The sequence below is a fragment of the Anoplopoma fimbria genome, chromosome 3 (genome assembly GCF_027596085.1).
Source record: "Anoplopoma fimbria isolate UVic2021 breed Golden Eagle Sablefish chromosome 3, Afim_UVic_2022, whole genome shotgun sequence".
Taxonomy (NCBI): Eukaryota; Metazoa; Chordata; class Actinopteri; order Perciformes; family Anoplopomatidae; genus Anoplopoma; species Anoplopoma fimbria.
Genome location: NC_072451.1, coordinates 11,023,933 through 11,042,860, shown reverse-complemented (window position 1 = coordinate 11,042,860; position 18,928 = coordinate 11,023,933). Strand labels below are relative to the sequence as shown.

Genomic DNA, 18,928 nt, shown 5'->3' with positions numbered 1-18,928 from the left:
ACATTGCTACCAAAATTAATTTCACAAGACAAAAAATACGTTGTTTTTTTTGTGACCAGAATATGTTCATAGTGGGTCACAACTTTCTCAGCACTCTATGATGGTCAAACAATGCAAAGACAACCGTGTGTCTAACTAACTTTAAACAGTTTAGGACAACTCATTCTTGGGTTCTCACCCAAAAAAGGTCCATTGGAAGCTGTTCTGGAGCTTTCAGCTGCATCACATGATCTTCCTTAGCAGATATCCTGTTGTCTTGAATACTAAATGTTTAAAATTAATTTCCTTAACATTTATTATTTTAAAGACTTGACTGAAAAGTTGAGGTGGAGAGACCACTGTGGAAGATTTGATTTAAACCGTAAGCTCCAGAACAGCTACTAAAGGACATTGCTGTGCAATGTTTTTACCAATTCCTTCAAACACATTGGCGTTTCTATGATTTAGGTTCTTGTTGTCGGCTGCAGTGTACAGCGATACCATATCAGAGGATCAGCTCTACTCTCACCATCGTGTTGAACAATCTCCATCTGCAGATGGAGGCCACAGAACTCCCAGTGTGAACACCTTGTGATCATATTTGATATATTTTCCTTAACTTTGGTTCTTAAAGAACAGAGACCCGGACGTGGACTGAACAGGACGTTTAACTCGTCAGCGCAATCTGGTGGACAAGCTACGCAACAGAGTTTCTGAATGAGCTCATATTCTCCATTTACTGGCACGCACGCCGATACTGACACCGGTATACTTCCATTTATCAGTCAAGTTCTAATAACATTTTTTTAAGTCAAAGGGAAGATGTCATACAATGGTGTAATAATGAACGTGATGTAAAAACACTGGATCCCAGATTACTTAGCTGGGGAATGGCCCTGTTGGGTCACCAACACGGACAACATCATGCTGATCAGTAACCGCTCGTCAGTGGAAAGCTGCCTGCAGCGCTGCTCATGAAAGCAAAGCGGCTGCCTGCCCTGTTCTGGTCATCATGCACATGGAGACTAGATGGAAGTCACAATATTTTGTCCACGTGTATGCATGTTTGTGTGTAGACTGGGCCATGCAGATTGGAGGCTACAGGAGAGGATGGGGGATTAAGCCTCACAGCTTCAGCAGGTTGCACTTGAGCTTGTGGATGATGGAAGGAGATGTGCCTATTTGGAGGAAAGTGACGTTTGGGTTCGTATTGGATTTTTTTCTCTTCATGAAATGAGATGAAACCTCAGCTGCAGCAACGCAGCTCCGTCTCTGTACCCGCCGGCAGTCACGGTGGAGCCGTACGCACAATCAGATCTGTTGGATTATACTTTCACGCTCAGTCTGACTTGATATGATAGGGAAAGAACGCCTGTAATCTCTTCAGTCACAATGTAAAGTGAAATAGAAAAAAGAAAAAAAAAGAAACTCAAGGCACAAATAAATACTGCTAAATGGAATACAGTTTTCTTAACGGCTCTAACATACTTTCAGAGACTTAAGATAGTCATGTGAAAAAGGGGGTGTGGGGACGGGTGGAGTCAACCATTTGACGAATACCATTTAAAAAGCTGATCCGAGACACAGTTTGGCACTTGTCTCCTGGACCAGAGTTTTGTCTTCGAACACGCAAACGAGATACCAAGCAGATCCATAAGATCCATTAGACAACGCTGACGGCCTCGTCACACCACCTAACACCTGTTCATGCTGGAAACACTCTGCTCACATGGATTTATTCAGATGCTGAGTTTTTTGTTTTTTTTTGCAATTGCCAAGACACAAAAAGTGTTACTTATGCAACAATGATTGAACAATAAAAGCCTGTATAATGTTGGCTAAAAATTGCTATTAAAATACAACACTATTATCAATTACCTGCACCCAGAATGCACCTGTGAAGGAACATCTGTAACCGATTGGATCATTTACAGATCAGAGCTTGAGGACTAGAAATAGAGTTTAGGTTTGCTCTTTGGTGGAAGAATAAGGAAGGCATTGTGTCTGATGCTGTTATGATACTGAGAATAAACACATTTACTGCATGTGTTCAGATATGTGTTCTATGTTTGTAGCACGCGACACATGAAAATGCCGAAGACGCATTGGTGTGAGAAGTTGTGATGTTGCAGAAATACTATTTTTTGAAGAGCTTACATTGTATTGAATGATGTGTTTGTTTTTGAAAGACATATTTTGTGGTTTCAGTTTCAGAAAATGTGTTTTAGCAAATGCAAAAAAACAACAAAAAAAAACAAAAAACTGTCAACAGAGAAAAGAAAATGAAAGGTGAACAAAGGGTGAAATAAACAAATACTTCAATACTTCTGGCCTCATCGACTAAGCTTTTGTTGACAGAGTGAAACTCCACCAGTTTCACATAAACTGTCCCAGTCTGTATGAACCCCGACCAGCTGATCAGCAGCAGTCAGGGACAAGTTGTGATGAAGAGAGCAGCCACTTTTCAACGACCCTCCATCTTCTGCTACACAGTCAGATCACAGCCAGTCACCTATGAACAGCATACACTAACATGTGGTGCTAAGCTAACAAAATCTGATAAACCACAGCCCAGTCCTCCAGACAGGAAGTAGCACGGCTAAACGTCTCTCGTCTCATCCAACCTTTCATGAAGAGTTAAAGCTCTGTTGTCAGGTGAGGTTTCGCCTCTGAGGAAAATGTTAACACTGTAAACACAGAGGTTACTATGACGATCGCTGCTGCAAGGGCTTTTTGGGAGAAGGGGGCGAGGTCAGGATTTATCCACCGTGGCTTAAAGACTGCCTTTCCCAGAAGTGCTTGCAGTGTTTGCGTGGAGGAACGCTGGCTGCACTGACGGACATGTGGTGCTTTAAAACATAAATGAAGAAACATGACTCTGACCATTTCAGACCTGGACCCTTCATCTCACTGATCCATCCACTGTCAACTTAATCTCATCATCGGCTCTAATAAATGTGCAATTTCCACACAGCACTTGTTCTGGACGCACCCCGTGTGTAAAGTGGTGCAAAATGAAACACTTTTGGTTCCAGTTTGAGGCCATGGATGTTATCAGCCCTCCAGTACTGACAGCAGGGACACATTCTTATTCTGATTGGTTGGTTTGCAGACGAGGGTCCCTGCAGTCGTCACAGGTGGACCCTTCAGTTCTGACATGTCTTTGGTCACCAAAGCCTCACAGTGAGATGAAGGAGCACAGCTTGGACTAAAACCAATAATGGCACAGTGTACAGGGGCCTCTAATGAAGCGAGCAACAGGATGAAACAGTCCGACAGGAGATAAGGTCTGGGTCAAAAATGGCCAGAGTTCAGATTTAACATCTCAGGACAGTGTCCAAACACACAACTACTCATTGTCAAATTCAAAAGCTAGAGGTCTCAACAATGAACACCAGAACATCTGGTCAAAAATAATCTGCCTACACGTCTCTCTCTCTATCGGTATAGTGCTCAAAGCTTGAAGAAAATTAAACTTTTCACAGCGCGCGCCATTCAAGAACAGCAGTTCTCTCATTCTGGCCCTTCTGACTCTGCCTTTAGAAGATAATAACACTACAGTCCAGACACACAGCATCCAGCCCAAATCCCCATGCTTCAGCGCATGGTACAGTACAATGAAGAGCTTTATCACATGGTCCAGCACTAAATCATTTGAATAAAAAAGAAATAATAAAAAAAAGTATCTAAAAATAAAAACACATCTGAGACAAAAAAATATACACTCTCACATGAGACTCGGCCACGCCTCCCTCCTTCTGAGGAGCAGCTCTACTCTTTTCACACAGTGCACCTCAAAAGGAAAACAAAAAGCACAACAAAAGGCAAATTTAAGAATATACACATCTCTAACCGATGAAATAACTTATGTTTGAAAATAACAAAATATGGTAAACAAAAATAAATTAAGGCATGCAAAAGATAATGTCAAATCTTAAGATTTTGGATACTTCTGTTTTTTTTTTTAAGCCAAACATCCAATATTCGAAGATCTTCCTGTTAGGAAGAAACCACTCACTCTTATTAAATCCTCAGAACGAAGGTAGCTGCCAAATAAAATTCAAACCCACTGGAATATCACTGTAATACGCCCGAGCATTTAAAGGCCCATATTTACATATTTGTGTTCTGTGTTCGAGCTTTTTATGAGGCCGATATTTACATACATGTTCATGCGGATTCAGCAGCAGTGCAGCAAATAACAAGCAGCGAACACTTGAGTGACACGGACAGGAGTGCTCCGTCAGAACATCCCGAAAATAAATACCACGTATCAAAATAATAATACAAAAATGTACAACACAAACATTAACGACAACCCAGCTCAGATCCCTCCTTTTAAAAAAGGAAATACTGTGGGCTGACAAAATGATATGTATAAAAACAAACGATAGTAGAAAGTGAGACAAGAGCTTGTCTGTTGGCTTGTAAGGTGACGGTGATACATCAGAAGTGAAGCGGTGCGGCGCCGAGCGGAGGGAGCTGTGGTTCTGCCACGTTAAGGCTTTGCAGCAAACACCGGAGCCGAGATGCTGCTGCTCCCTCCGACCTCAACCAACTCATGTCAACTTGTAGTAGTTAAGCCGGCACGGACAAAAAGACATGCAGCAACTCACCCATCGCAAGCACACGCACACACGCACACACACAGACACACACACACGCTCATGGACACACACACAATTGACAGTTCACTTGGAGAGACTTGCCACCGCCTCTTTGTTTTTTCCTCTTTTTTTTTTTCTCTCTCCTCGTTTTGGATTTGTATCTAATTTTTTTTTCCTCGCTAAGATTTCTTGGCAGCATTTTGTGGTGCACTTCTTCCCCCTCCCTCTCGGCCTGTCTGCCTGGGCTGGGGGGGTGGAGGCGGGGCAGTTCAGTAGTCTGCGATAGGGGCGAGCTCGGGGCTCAGGTCCACCGTGATGTTCTTGTAGAGGCTGCTGAGGGATGTGTGGGGGCTGTAGTGGAGGTTGTTGAGGCCGTCCAAGTGTTGCCGCTCTTTGGAGTACCTCAGCAGTTTGTACCTGCAGACACAGTCACACAGCTCAGATCAATGTTATCCACTCTCCTATGTACGTACACTGTGGCTCTCAGCTGTTCTTAAAGATTTACATCTTCAGTAGGAACCAATTGGCCTGGAGGCCCAAAAAAAGTTTCAATAAAAAAATGAATCAGTTATTTCCTAAAACAGCACCTCACTGTAGTTTTTAAATCAAACCAATAAGAGGAAAAAGTGGATTTGTTTGGGACTATTTTCAGCAGCGGATTAATACACATTAGTTGCTCTAGTGTGTATTTGTGGCAGCGAGTACCGAGCCGATACCAGAGTTTGATTAATAAGTTGTATGTCTCACTGATGGAAGAGCCTCATCAGGCTTGACTTAAACTTTGCTTTCCTAACGTTGTAAAACAAAATGTAACAAATGAATACATAGATATAAATGTACTGAATTGTTATTTGTTAAAATGGTCAAATTTAATTTAAAATAAATAAGATAACAGTATCCAATTCCAGATGGGCCCAATCACCGATCCAGCTATTTGAGTCAGTATTGGTGCTTCTCTAGATGTGAGGCTGAGTCCAAACTAGTTTTGAATGGAGCTCTATGGCACAGAGATGAAGAGATATCAGGCTGTGATTTTTTATCAGTCTTTTCATTGATTTCATGACAATAAGAAACGCAAAAAGAAGAAATATCACCAGCCTACTTTAAGAAATGTTTACAGCCAACATCACATATTTACTCTTCTGTGAATCTAAAATAAGTCCCATTTACTCACTGAAAGAAGTTAACTTTCTTTTTGAGAAAAAACAATAAACAAGGATAAGCACTGGAGCCAGTTTCTAATGAAGTTAGATGAAAAGAATTTGGTGCAATGTGGACGCGCTCTGTGCAGAAGGGGGGCGGGGCTTCAGGGCTTTTTGGACTGAGTCCATCATGTCGTCTGCAGCGGGTCACTGTTGCCGCTGGATATATTAACATTACAACAGAACTCCTCTTCTCTTCCCTTCCCTTCCCAGGAGACAACGAAAATATAAAAAAATAAATAATAATATTAATATTAATATATATAGCTATGAGGGGTTATCAACGACTAGTAGTTCAAACCAAAGATTGCACTCGGTCAGTGTGTCTTCTTTAGAACAGAGACCCGTTTGAAGATCTGAGACAAAAAGCGGTCTTACCTCCCGAGGAACTGCACCTCTCCTCTGTGGTGGTGAGGGATTGACTTGTACTTGCCGATCTCTCCCTCTGGTCGTGTGACATTCAGACCAGCATAGTGAACCCTGAGGAGAAACCAGCAATGAACCAGTATGAGCGTTTAACCAGCTTCAACCAATCTGTTTCATGTGCTTCAGTTTATCTGAAGCTGTGAATAACGTTTACAGTCCACCAACAATCTGTTGATGGAAACGTGATGAAGGCCTACTCAAAGGTAGATCTTCCAGACCACTACGGCAGTACCACTGTTCTTAATTATCACAGTAGTACTAAATCACTGAACTCAAAATAAATGTGGGGACAAGATGAACCTCATAAGATATTGTCCTAAAAAACTCCTGGAGTGACATTTTTAACCTACTTTTTGGACTATAAAAGCATTTTGTCAACCTTCCTAACAAACTGAAGGAAAGCCCTCCCATCTGAGGAGACATCTATCAGAGTCCTGACCCATTAGGAGCTGCAGGAGATGGAGGTCAGACAGAAGGATTCTGGGAGAGGAGAGATGTTTCGGGAACATATACTGAGGTTAAAGTTATTAAAACATCCCTCAACAAACGGAATCATGTTTGCCTGAACAGGTGATAGTTAAAGTTGATAGAGACATGTTGTTTTGCTTTTACTTATTATTATGAAGCAAATGTAGATCCCAATGTGTTGCCTAGAGAATAATGACACCATCTGTGATCAGATGAGTTCCCTATATGTCTCACTTTCACTATGCTATTCTGTCTGCCACCTGGTGTCTCTCTTGTGGGACAATGAGGGCTCTATTTTTACTAGTTTTCTCTGCCTTCATCATGACATTTACATCCGGATTTCTAGTTCAAACTATTCTTATATTTGTTTCTTGCTCTGGACACTAGCCAGGCTGCTAGCGGCAGCCATATTGCTAACACTATGAACCAGTGACAAACCACAACAAAAACAAACTCACCTACAGACAAAAGAAACAAACATCTATGATTCAATAGCCGTGGTTCCATGCGATTGTAAAGTGAATTTTTAGCAAACTATTGAAATCTGGCACAAAAGAGACAAGAGGAGTTGGCACTCTAGGCTACATTAGACTGTAATCCAAGTGAACAGAGTAGAAGAGGGTTGTAAACCAGGAACAAAAAAAGTCTCCTCGGTCATCTAACCTTATGAGAGAGAAAAATGGAGAGAGGTCTTCAGGAATTTGTTTCCACTGGTCAATTGTAATTTCATGTCAGTTAGTATTTTATTCCTTATGGCAGTCAGTTATTGGAATAACCGGGGGGGAAAAATGTTTTACTCCTCTGCAGGTATCTACACTACACACTCCAGAAACACCCTGTGCATATACCTTCAGTAGGTTACCATGGACACCACAGTGAGCCTGTAGCGGTCTGCTTTTGTACTATATTCAGAAAAAGAATCCCAAACTACAACACAACCAACCGAGAGACTAAATGTAAATAAAGGGGTCTGATTACTGTCTCTTTAGTAGACTCACCTGTTCCACAAGTCATCATCCTCACCTCCCCAGCCCCAGAATGCATTGGGAAAGCCATTAATCTTGCGGAACTGATCCACAGTGAGTCCGCTCACACCACCGAAGAACTCGCTGTATGGAAGACTGGAAACAACAGCAAACATGGATCATATATATATATATATATATATATATAAATAAAAACATAGTTCTGAGTGATCTGGATGGTCCACATTCCAATTATTTAATGTTTCAACTCTCAAGTTTGTAATCACTGTAGAAGAAGTTTTAAGTTGTTTTTAAACATCTACAGCTCTTTTTGCTTATATCTACATCATCTACATTATGAAGACACTCACATGTACATGTATTTGTCCAGCTTGGCAGCGAAGTGGCGTGGCATCTGACCGCAGCCGTAGTAATTCCGGTCGTTCTCGGGGATGTGGTCCACATCATGGAAGATCAAGCAGTCCCAGTCCAAGTCCTTCATGGCCTCCAGGAACCCCACGTTGAACAGCATGGCTCTGTTGAAGGGCTGGCTCCCACTCTACACACACACACACACACACACACACACACACACACACACACACACACACACACACACACACACACACACACACACACACACACACACACACACACACACACACACACACACACACACACACACACACACACACACACACACACACACACACACACACACAACACACACACACGCACACACGCACACACACACGCACACACACAATGAGCCTGGTACTTGGATGTCATGAATTTGTGTTTAATATCCTGATATTAAACAAAGTGAGATGATCCACACTGTGCTGTGTGGATCATCACACTTCTTCACAATCCACACGGCACAGAGTTCAGAACAGTTTCATTCAGGAGAATGTTTGACTTGTAGGTGGTAGAGATGAGGACTTTTCTTGATGCGGTGACCGAACATAAGAGTTTGGTTTCATTTCAGCTCAGTGCGAGTCTTCACTGTGTTCTTCTGTCACTTACAGCCACGCTAGTTTTTCTCGTCTATGCTGGTGTTTCCCCGAGAGCGGAGCAATGAACACAGTGTGTGTGCGCAGAGAGACGGCATTCAAAGTTCAGACCAGTAACATGTTGCTCCTGTACCAATATTAGCTACTCTGTTTCAACAATGTTAGATTGAAAAAAACATCAATGCAGGCTGAAAATCAAGCATGGTGTTGTTCTCGTGGTAGATGAAGTGACTTAAACCAAGTAACAGTAGATGTGTGCTAGAATTCATGCAGTGTAAAAAGCCAAAGCATTTCAGGAAGTGGCCTGTTTTACAGCTATGTGAAACCCTTATTCTTGTAGATTACAGCACACCTGGTGGCTCACACAGATACTAGCATAGAAAGGATGCAGCTTATATTAAAGACTGTGGTAGTCTACATTTTTAAAGCACTTTCTTAAAAGATTTATCTGACTGCTTGTATTAATTGATGGAAAGTAGCCATGTGCAGCAATATAGAAATGACGGGATGCGATAAATTGAGATGAATCTGGAATCATTATGTATTTGAATCATTGACGGGTGAATAGTTATCAAATTGTCTGGCCAGTGAAGATTCACACCTCCAACAGATGGACCAAATTACACACACCGACACACACACAAACACACCCCCACATCCACACCCACACCCACAGTACCTGTGCGATGACGTAGAAGGCAAACTGCAGCCGCTGTCTCTGCAGCATGGGGATGAGGTGTTGGAAGAGGATGGGCAGATGTTCATGGCGGTTTCTAAATGGAATCAGGATGGCCACCTACAGGACAAATATGAGAGTAAGAATCCACCCAGACTGTACCCACTGAATCTATCTGGTTTGTTTGTTTGTTTTTCCAGAAGAATATATTCTGCATCACTGACATTATATATTACAGGATAAATAATCACCAGACTTGTAGAATGCATGAACCCACCTTCCAGCGAGGTCTGCAGTCCTTTGGTTTCCAATGGCCTCCGAAGTCAATGTCAAAAGACTTGGAGAACTTCAGTTCTATCTCTTCCATAGGGATCTCTGTCATGTTCACTTCCAAAAGGCCCTCTGTGGAGAGTTTTTTGGGTAAGGGGGAGATTATTCCACTGATACATCAACATAACTGAACACAAAAATCACTGCACAGGAAAACAAAGGCCTGTCACAAAAAAATACTTATTGGCTTTCCCATGTTTGATGAGCCAATTTTGGATGACGTGAACCTCATCGGGCTTCGCCTCTGCAAGTGTCTGCACTTTACAAATAATCGGATCAGCAGGTCAGTCGTAAAAAAAAAAAAAAAAATCTGAATTGGCCAAGAAACTCGCAATTGTTGCATCTTTACTATACAGCAGTCAAACTAGTATCCGGGAGATTCCTTCCCACCCTGAGCGTGACTTAAGAGCTAAACGGCCTGCCGTGTGATATTGTGAATAGACCCTTTGAGACAACACTGTGCTGGTGTTGGGTCCCGTTCCCTACTCACTCATAGAAGGTAATCGCTCTGGGCAGGGGAGGTTCTGGGCGTAGGTGAAGTTCTCCGGGAGGTAAGTGGTTGGCTGCACCAGGTATTCACTGGAGTTACTGCCATCAGGATAGTCTGCAGCAAAAGCAACCAACTTCAGGTATGACACTTCAAACCACACCATCTACATTAAATGATAGAGCTCACGTTTACTTGTTCATACCCACATTTGTATTCACTTCTTTGTCTAGGGTGTTAATATCAGTGTTTTCTTTAAGTGGCTCTAAACTGGTGCTGCAGCCCCATTACTTAAGTTTCAAAATACTTCTGTGTAAATGTTGGGAATATTATCCATAACGTCATGGAGCTTTAGCATACAAACACATAATGGAGGGTTCCAGGACAGAGGATGTCGCATGTGTACAGATTGTAAAGCCCTCTGAGGCAAATTTGTGATTCTGGGCTACACAAAATAAACTGAATTGAATTGGAGAGGTGGAAAGTACATGGAATCTGTACTCGAGTACAGATTCTACAGAAAATTTCCATTTGATACTACTTCCTACTTCCACCCTTCAGGTGGAAAATGTGTACATTTTACTGCTCTTCATTTATCTGAAAGCTGAAGTAACTGGTTACTTTGCAGTATCAGAGCTCCACGGCAGAGAGGAGGTCAAATTAAATCATCACCAGTTCGTCTCCTTCTCCGCTGTTGAGACTCTGATCCATGCCTTCTTCACATCCACACTTCACACTAAAGCCACTTTTTTGAGAAAGTAATTGACACGCAGTCGCTCTATTACACCATGTATTGATCTGGTCCTATTTTATAGAGTTTTATAGAACAGAAGTTATTTTCCTTTTCCACAGGAAATCCTGTAGTTCTGTCCTCTATCAAAATACCTAAGGTATCAGAAATACTACTACTGGTAAGTTAGTAGTTTACAGTATTGATCATTGTTAGGGGCCAATTTATATTCTGCCTAACCGTAAGAGTTTTTTCTTAAAAAGTTAGAATCACTGGAAGGTGAGAAATAGGAGTTTGAACACACTGAAATAGTGTTTTCTAATATTTCTGCTTGAATATGTTCTTGAACACAAATGCCTTACGAGGACTATAGCCGGGACTCATTAGCTGGAAAACACAATAGGACCACAGCATGAGGCCTTACTTGTAAAAGTCCAAATTTGAGGATATTTATAGACTTAATATCTTAATACATTGGATTGTCTGGACCTTAGCCAAAGTAACATGACATGTTGTTGTCACATGTTATTGATCGGTGGATTAGTAATGAGGCTTCTTAGGGGGAATTGTTTACATTTTTGAATCGTTTGTTTGCTTTCTGGTAGTCTGACAAAGGTGGTGATTGTACATGCTGTTGCTATTGTACCTTGAAATTGTTTCAATCATTCAAATCACGAGAAACTTAGCTTTCCGAAGATGTGTCGCGTGAGCAACCACTTAAAGATAGCAGCTGTGTACTTTACACTTGTTACGGGGTTTCAATAAACTTCAGTTTATGAACGACTGCTCTCCTTAAGCACCAACACACCCCTTCCTGCAGCTACAGTCTGTTTTTCCTTAACTAACATGTGTGTCTAGAAGAGCGCTTTATAATAAAATGCATCACTTAGGTCATAGTAGAGGCGGCTGGCATTGTTGCTAAGTCATTACACACGTTGGTTGATTAGGTTGCATATTTAAAAGGAGTGTAGAAAAGCTGTTTTTCGTTCTCATAAGTGAATGTGAAAAGGAGTTGAGAGACACTTGCTAACATGGGTCTGAGTGATGGCTGATAATCACAATGCATATTGGGACTTGTAGGCAGTGTGGGTAGATTGTACTCAAGTGGCTACTGACTCAAACATCTGGGCATCCACTTACTGTAGGAGGCAGTTTCCTTTAATCCTCATACCATACGTGATATATCTGTATTTAGCCAAGAAAGACTGCAAGACTAGGGGTGTCCCTGGCTAAGAATTTACATCTACCATTGATCCGATGGTCAAGTCTTTCCCTTTGTCGACTGATTGTAAAAACATGAATTGATCCCTAAGTAAATGTGTCTTTTTCAGGCAGTCTTTGTTGTGTGTAGGGTGTATTGTAGATGCGGCACTTTCTGTAGTACTAAAACAGAGGAGGTCGATCACCTGCTCGCTTTTCGTAGTTGTAAACAGTATTTTTAGCCAAAGTCCATTACTCCCATTTTAGTAATACACAGACAGACAGAGAGAGAGACAAAGACAGAGAGAGAGCCCTGCAAGCCACAAACAGCTGTTCTGACAGATTCTTTCATAAATTCAAATCATATTGAGCATTCTGATAGGGCTACATTCTAATGCGAGTGCTCTGAATGATCAATGTAGTCTTTGATTTTAAAACAGTAACTTTATGTAGTTATTTAGCCTTTCAGAGGTCGTCGCCAAGATGCTGCTCCAATGGTCCAGCAAATTTGCACTTAGTCTACATGTTGATTTATTCATGCACACTAAGGACATATTCATACCAAAATAGGCTATATATCATGGTTTATTGGGGGAACCAATCAGTTCCATGTAAAATCAGACATCCATCACGCCCGTATAGCCAGAAGGGAATCATCCATTGTTTCATGAGCACATTTTTTTATTGAATCAGGCTCCTTAGATTGAATTGTAGCAGAGGACTATCCAGGGTCACTCTTCTTCAAGACAATCCCCCCCTATAGTAGGAAGTGTTTGTGTATGACTCACCCGTCCCGTTGAGCGTACTGTTCTTGTTGGTATACAATCGAATCATCTGGCCGATGGTCCTCACATTGTCCCTCAACATGATGCCCTGAGCCTGCACCATGAAGAAGTATGTGTTGGCTGACGGAAAGACAGGGAAAAGGAGTTGGGAATTGGCCTGACTTATCGCATTAAATACACACAATCACATTGGCTTTGTGTAGCACTGAAGACACAGCTATTACATGCCCTCACTTGTACAACACAACACAACACAACACAACACGAAGAGGTTAGTGCTTGAGAAACACTGAATGTCATTTAACATGAATCAACAGTTATCAACAATAAATCATTCTTAAGTGTTTAATGCTGTTTTAAGTGACATGTGTGCTGTTGTATGAAATATTGTCAGAACAGTAAAGCTGCATCTTCTCAGCTGTCTAGAAAACATCCACTGGAGCTGTTAATGACTCAGAGCAGATAAACATAAAATGGTTAATTTGCAGCACCAGAATCTGATTTTTTTAGCCTACACACTTACTGAAATGTAATCAGTAAGTCATGAATTATGATAGACAATTTAAGTTTTTGCAATATGTTGGGTTTGCATCAATGTTTTAATAGTCCTGTTACAATCACAATATTTTGTCTACAAGATCTTTTTATATTTATTCATAGACCATACTTTCAAAATGTTTGCATTTAGTAAAAGGGAGAGATGGGAAGAATGCAGAGGTCTAGGGGAGCTTTAACACCAAATCTGTTTGGTTCATTTAAGATGAACACAGGTCTGTTTGCCCGGTAAGAACGGTTCATTTGAGGTGTGAAAGCTGTCAATTGAACACTGGTGTGAACCAAACTAACCATCTATCTGATTTTTTATAAAGACTTTCCAAAAATCGTGATCCATCCCTGGTGGAGCTCTGTCCACTTCAACAAATGCCCACCCTAGCAGCCCATAATCACCTGCCTTTTGGTTCACTTCCTGTAATTGGGTCAAATTATGCAATCAAACCGCACTAGGGTTCACTTGGAAACCAAAACAGTCGGTCCAAGACCCGTTGCGAGAGCTGGTCTCGGACCGGCTGTTTTGGTCCACACCAGAGTACGATTACTGTGTTCACAACTGCCCCAACGAACCACACCTGGCTTTAATTAAAACAGACTAAACGCTGGCTTGTGGAAGCGCCCTTAGTGACACCTGTTCTTTTCATTCAATGAAAAGTTAAGACGTCAACACATTGTTGAGCTCTCTGTAAACTAGTAAACAGAAAAACAGATGAAGGCATTCATCACTTGTATGTCCCACTTAAGAACAAGTGTGTGTTCCTGAAGCTACTATTAATAGGACTACAGGGCTTTGATACAGTCAGGATGAGTGTCAGCTCTGCAGGTTTCATGGGTTCTCTGTCCCACCAAACAGATCCTCACTAGCTCATCAGGATACAAGAGCTTCTTAAAGCAAAGCTTAACCAGAGAAACCATTTTAGTTCTCAAACAGTGTTTGGGAGTTTAAACAGGATGACACTTCCTGACTGGTGAGTTAAAAATGTTGCCATATCACTTGGTTCTTTGCATTAGGGTTGTGCTGATAAACAATGTTCAGGGCCATGACTATGAGCTAAGGAGAAAAACGGCACCATCAACATTTTCTTTGCATGCCACCTTAACCTAGCTGTGTTTTCTGGCCATCTCTTCATTGGCAATCTCACAGGGTTACGACCTGACTATGGAGAATATCGCCCTACCCTAGTGTGCAATAGGTACTAAGAAAATGTTATATCCTATTCATTTGTGATTTAGTAAATTTTAATATTGTGTAAAAAAGCATGTTTGCTTTGGCAAACAGAGCAAACAAAATGCTGCTGAGCAGGTGACCGGGTTAAGAAGAGACAGGCAGGTCAAAACAGGCTGGACAGCAGAGGATGCTCCTCTGTTCAGCCCGACAACGACAGTCAGCTGGGAAATACAGTAAAAGTGTTTGCTTTAACAATCCCTGACACCAAAATGGAAAACATCCTCAGTTCAGGATTTAAATAAAAAAAGAAGGCCAAATTGCTTTTTATATATCTATATGTGCTGCCAGGCTATCACACTTATCAATATGTAATCCACTCCCCAACTGCACACATGCTTGAGAAGTCACAATTAGTCACAGGGAAGGCAGAACAAGCAAAGCATGAAATGACTGTCCCGAGTTCTCAAATTAAATTCTCGGCAGGATGTTGAATGGAGCGTGGAGCACAAACCGGCTGAGAATCCACAGCATATAGAGCAGTCAGCGACATACTGTGGACTACAGCACATTCTGAGTTCTGCAACAAGCTAGCTTTTAGAGAGGAGTCCAGATACAGTCACACAGACTTCTGTTTCACACACAGCTCAAGAAAAATAACTTCCTGTATGACTTGCATGCATCACCTACACCATACATAGCTACAGTGATAAACCGCCTGCAATTTCAAAACAACATGCAATAGGCGGATGTGTGACAACAAAAACCCCAAAGCAAATAGTCAAAGTAATGGTTTGGGCCAGGCCGGACCTTCAGCTCCAGTGCTCTTGGTCATAGTCTCCACATTCATTATGCTCGTCCACTCAATCAGTCAGTCTGTATGTCTCTACGTTGAGCGACAGTAAGAAGGCACAGATGCAGTCAATAATTAATATCTGTGGAGCCATGGGTTCCCATCACGCTCACTTCAGTCTAGCTGTTGTGCAGTCATAAACAGAGTCGTTATGAATAAATCTATGGCTAAATATTGTCATGGAAGCATACTCTTCTGAAAACACCTGACTTGTAAACATTGTCCTTTTTTCAACTTTGAAAAAGGTACAACCTGTGGCCTCTGCGGAAAAGTTATGGCTAAAATGTCAATTTTTGAAAGGCAGGGTTGGTAATCTTTAAAAAACATTTTAAATATTTTTGTTTGAATTCTCACTACATCCCCACAGAAAACAATGAATCAAATGCTCTGACCCAAAAAAAGAGGGGGAAAAAAAATCCATTATCTGTGGCAGGGTTATAATAAGCCTATCCAATAATTTCCTTCAGCCCAAATGTAATGATTGGACGGGCCGCCTACATGCGCTATTCTGCTCGTGCACTCATCGCTTGTAACCTGAGCTCAACAGCTGTGCATATTAAAAAGGAGCTGTGTTGGTTGCTTATGATCATAACGATAATTTAGGGGGCGTGGCTTTGGAGGGAGGCGTGAAGGGACGGGCTGTCATCGTTGCCGATTTGATGGCTTAACGTTTGGAGCTAGTGCTGCTAGCTACTTTCATTAGTTGGAAAAAACTGGGCTGGGTTTTTGTCCGTTAATTATTTTTTGTATCTTTTTGTATCTAATCTTGACAGTTTGTCAAGATTACCAACCCTAACTTTAAAACACCATCTAGCTCTAGTATGATGTAGATGTGCGAGACAAAATAAGTGGTAACTGTCTCTGTGAGATCTTGACTTCAGTAGCATGTTGAATATGTAGGAGTTATCTGCAGTGAGTACATGTAATATAACCTCTATTATACCATTTGGAAAGGGTAGATATGTTTCACTGATTCCATCTTTAGTAATACAATACAATACTGCGCAAATACCCCTGACAGAAGGAGGGCCAAACCACAATAACACATTCGATTAACTTTACTTACAACAAAAGAAGCAAACACTCAACACCTAATTCAAATCAATTAAGAGTCTAAATGTAGAACACAAAACCTTACTGTCTGGGTAGGTAATCTAATCTCATACTGCTGGACCTCTGACTAACACAAGACTTCAGTGAATTCTTCCCAGATCTGCCTCTCCTCCAAAGCATGACTACCACCGATTGCCAGTAAAAGTCTGCACCATCAGCATGTAATTCCTGTCCACACACAATCACGTCCCTCCAGCATGTGACCGCTACAAAATAAAAATAAATTACCCGGTAGAATGTCAAATCCACAAAAAGCACAAAGAGAAATCTGCATTAACCCACCGAGTATCACTCCTGCATCCGCTTTCATGACAAAGAGGATGTAAACATTCACACTAGCAGAAAGTTATTCCTCAACATTATTTATGACAGAGCATTTGGGGATCCGGGCCAGATTGAGCCAACATCAGGGCTGCAATGCATTACTATACTGTATGATTATATTGCTCTTTCAGGAATGGTGTCTTGTCATCTATATCCCCTAATAGAGTTTACTTACATACAACCAGTGTATACCAAGTTATTTCGTAAAAATCCTAAACTGTATATATTTAAATACACACTGAGGCAGGATGCCCAGAGTTCAGTGTCCCATAATAGTTATACTATTGTTTCACAGACTTCTGAAACAACATAGCTGTCAAGACAATCCTGAGGTAAACGCTGACCAATGTTAAACAGAAATACAACCCTGGACACATTTGGGGACGGTGAATACTGGTACACATGTTGACACACGCGTACCAGTAAACCTCTAAATCCCAGTCATGGACCGACCTGCCCGCGTCGTTGTGTGGAGGTCGCCTGGGTAGAACCTGAAATTAACGCAAGCATTGATGCCAACAGTTCATTCATTCACAAGTCAGCCGTGCGCTGCCAGCGAAAGCGTATATCATCCATAAATCCAACACAAAGTGATAATAGTTATACAACACTGCTATCCAGTTGCCAGTGGGAGACGCATTTTGCTGAAATACATCGGTAAAGTAGCTCGGGGCTAGCTGGACATCATGGCCCGGGGTGGACCTCACAGCTGCGGGATAGTTAGCCTCTTAGCTAGCTGATTGAGCGTTAGCATGGACTGTGACAGCAGCCAGAGCTTGTTGAGCTGCGGCGGCAGATAATCCCGACATAATCACATTAACTGTCACCTCGTGAGGCGATTAGTGTAAACCTCTGTTGACTAACCTATTCCAGGAGCCACATAAATGAAGTAGAGACAAGTGGTGGACATGGAGAAGAAGAATATGAAGGCCAGGAACGATCGGTTGGACATTCGCAGCAGCCGCCTCCAGTTCACCATTTTGGCTTAGGCCCGCTTCTCGTTCGCCGATATGAATCCCATAAAATACTTTTTGGAGTTTTAAAAAGTCCTCTAATTCATAAGACAACAGTGTCAAAGTTTTGGGCATGGAAAAAAAACTGCACCGTCAAAGCCCAGAGATGCAGCGCGGAACAGGCGAACGCTAGCGGTGCTAGCTGGCCTGCTTTCCCCTGCCAAGAAATTTCCAGATGGAAAAAGCAGGCCTGTAACGTGAATATCAGGCAACTGAGAGCCTCATGGAGCACCACCGGTCGGGCATGTTGGAACCGTTATTGTACGGGGGTAGGAGCTCAGCGGCAATACTGCTTAAGGAGACTCATGGTAGCCTTCCATGGTCGGGGTGTCGCCAGCGAAGCTTTAATCGCTAGCACTGAAGGTTGGTCATTGAAGGGGGGCAGGACCGCTCTGCCTTCTCCCACACAGTCTACTCTCGGCCGGTGCGATGTTTCCAGCACAGTCGGCGCACTACTTCGTCAGACGGCGAACACAGTCTATGTCCGGTCATGCCACCGGGAGTCTCCGCGCTTGTTCAAAACGCGTGAGTGCAGGGAAATATGTGAGAAATAAACTCAATAAAAGAGATGGCAGGTCCGCCTCCTTTTCATTTTTCTGCTGGCACTGCAGAGACCGTTTCCGGTGGGCGTGATAACCCGTTCCCCTCCTCTCCGCGTCGCCATGGAAACATGTGTGCGCGGTGCGGCCGCTGCGGCGTAGTGTCTTCCCTCTCCTTCTCGAGCCCCCCACCACCTCCCTTTTTTTATTTAGCGTCTTTTCCCAGACATACATCTGAAAAATGTTTACTCAGAAGAGCAACATTTTAATGTAAATGATGGTGGTCCCTGCAGAAACATCTTAACATTTGGTTTACAACCATTATAGCATATTTTAGGTCCACAAAGGAACCCCAATCTCAACTATGGTGATGCCTGTAGATGTTTTCTATAGGGGTGAAAAGATGAGGCCACTGAAAATCTTGGGGTGGCTCATCAAAACCAAATGCCATGACTGAATTTCAGGAATTCTATTATGCTGCTGTAGTACAGCCTATAGGCT

General features: G+C 42.1%; 1 protein-coding gene across 2 annotated transcripts; it reads right to left on the bottom strand.

Moving 5' to 3' along the window:
- Positions 1 to 1,189: 1,189 nt before the first annotated feature.
- b4galt6 (UDP-Gal:betaGlcNAc beta 1,4- galactosyltransferase, polypeptide 6) lies at positions 1,190 to 18,457 on the bottom strand. 2 transcript variants are annotated; one of them, XM_054596882.1, is made up of 9 exons: positions 17,740 to 18,457; positions 12,872 to 12,988; positions 10,157 to 10,270; positions 9,614 to 9,738; positions 9,340 to 9,456; positions 8,019 to 8,206; positions 7,681 to 7,803; positions 6,167 to 6,268; positions 1,190 to 5,003 (listed from the first exon to the last, which is right to left on the bottom strand). In XM_054596882.1, the coding sequence occupies exons 1-9, from the start codon at positions 17,852 to 17,854 to the stop codon at positions 4,856 to 4,858; spliced, it is 1,149 nt and encodes a 382-aa protein (XP_054452857.1). In that variant the 5' UTR covers positions 17,855 to 18,457; the 3' UTR covers positions 1,190 to 4,855. The 2 variants fall into 2 exon arrangements, with proteins under 2 accessions (XP_054452857.1, XP_054452858.1); XM_054596883.1 differs by lacking the exon at positions 17,740 to 18,457 and adding an exon at positions 17,329 to 17,432.
- Between the last annotated feature and the right edge of the window lie 471 nt (positions 18,458 to 18,928).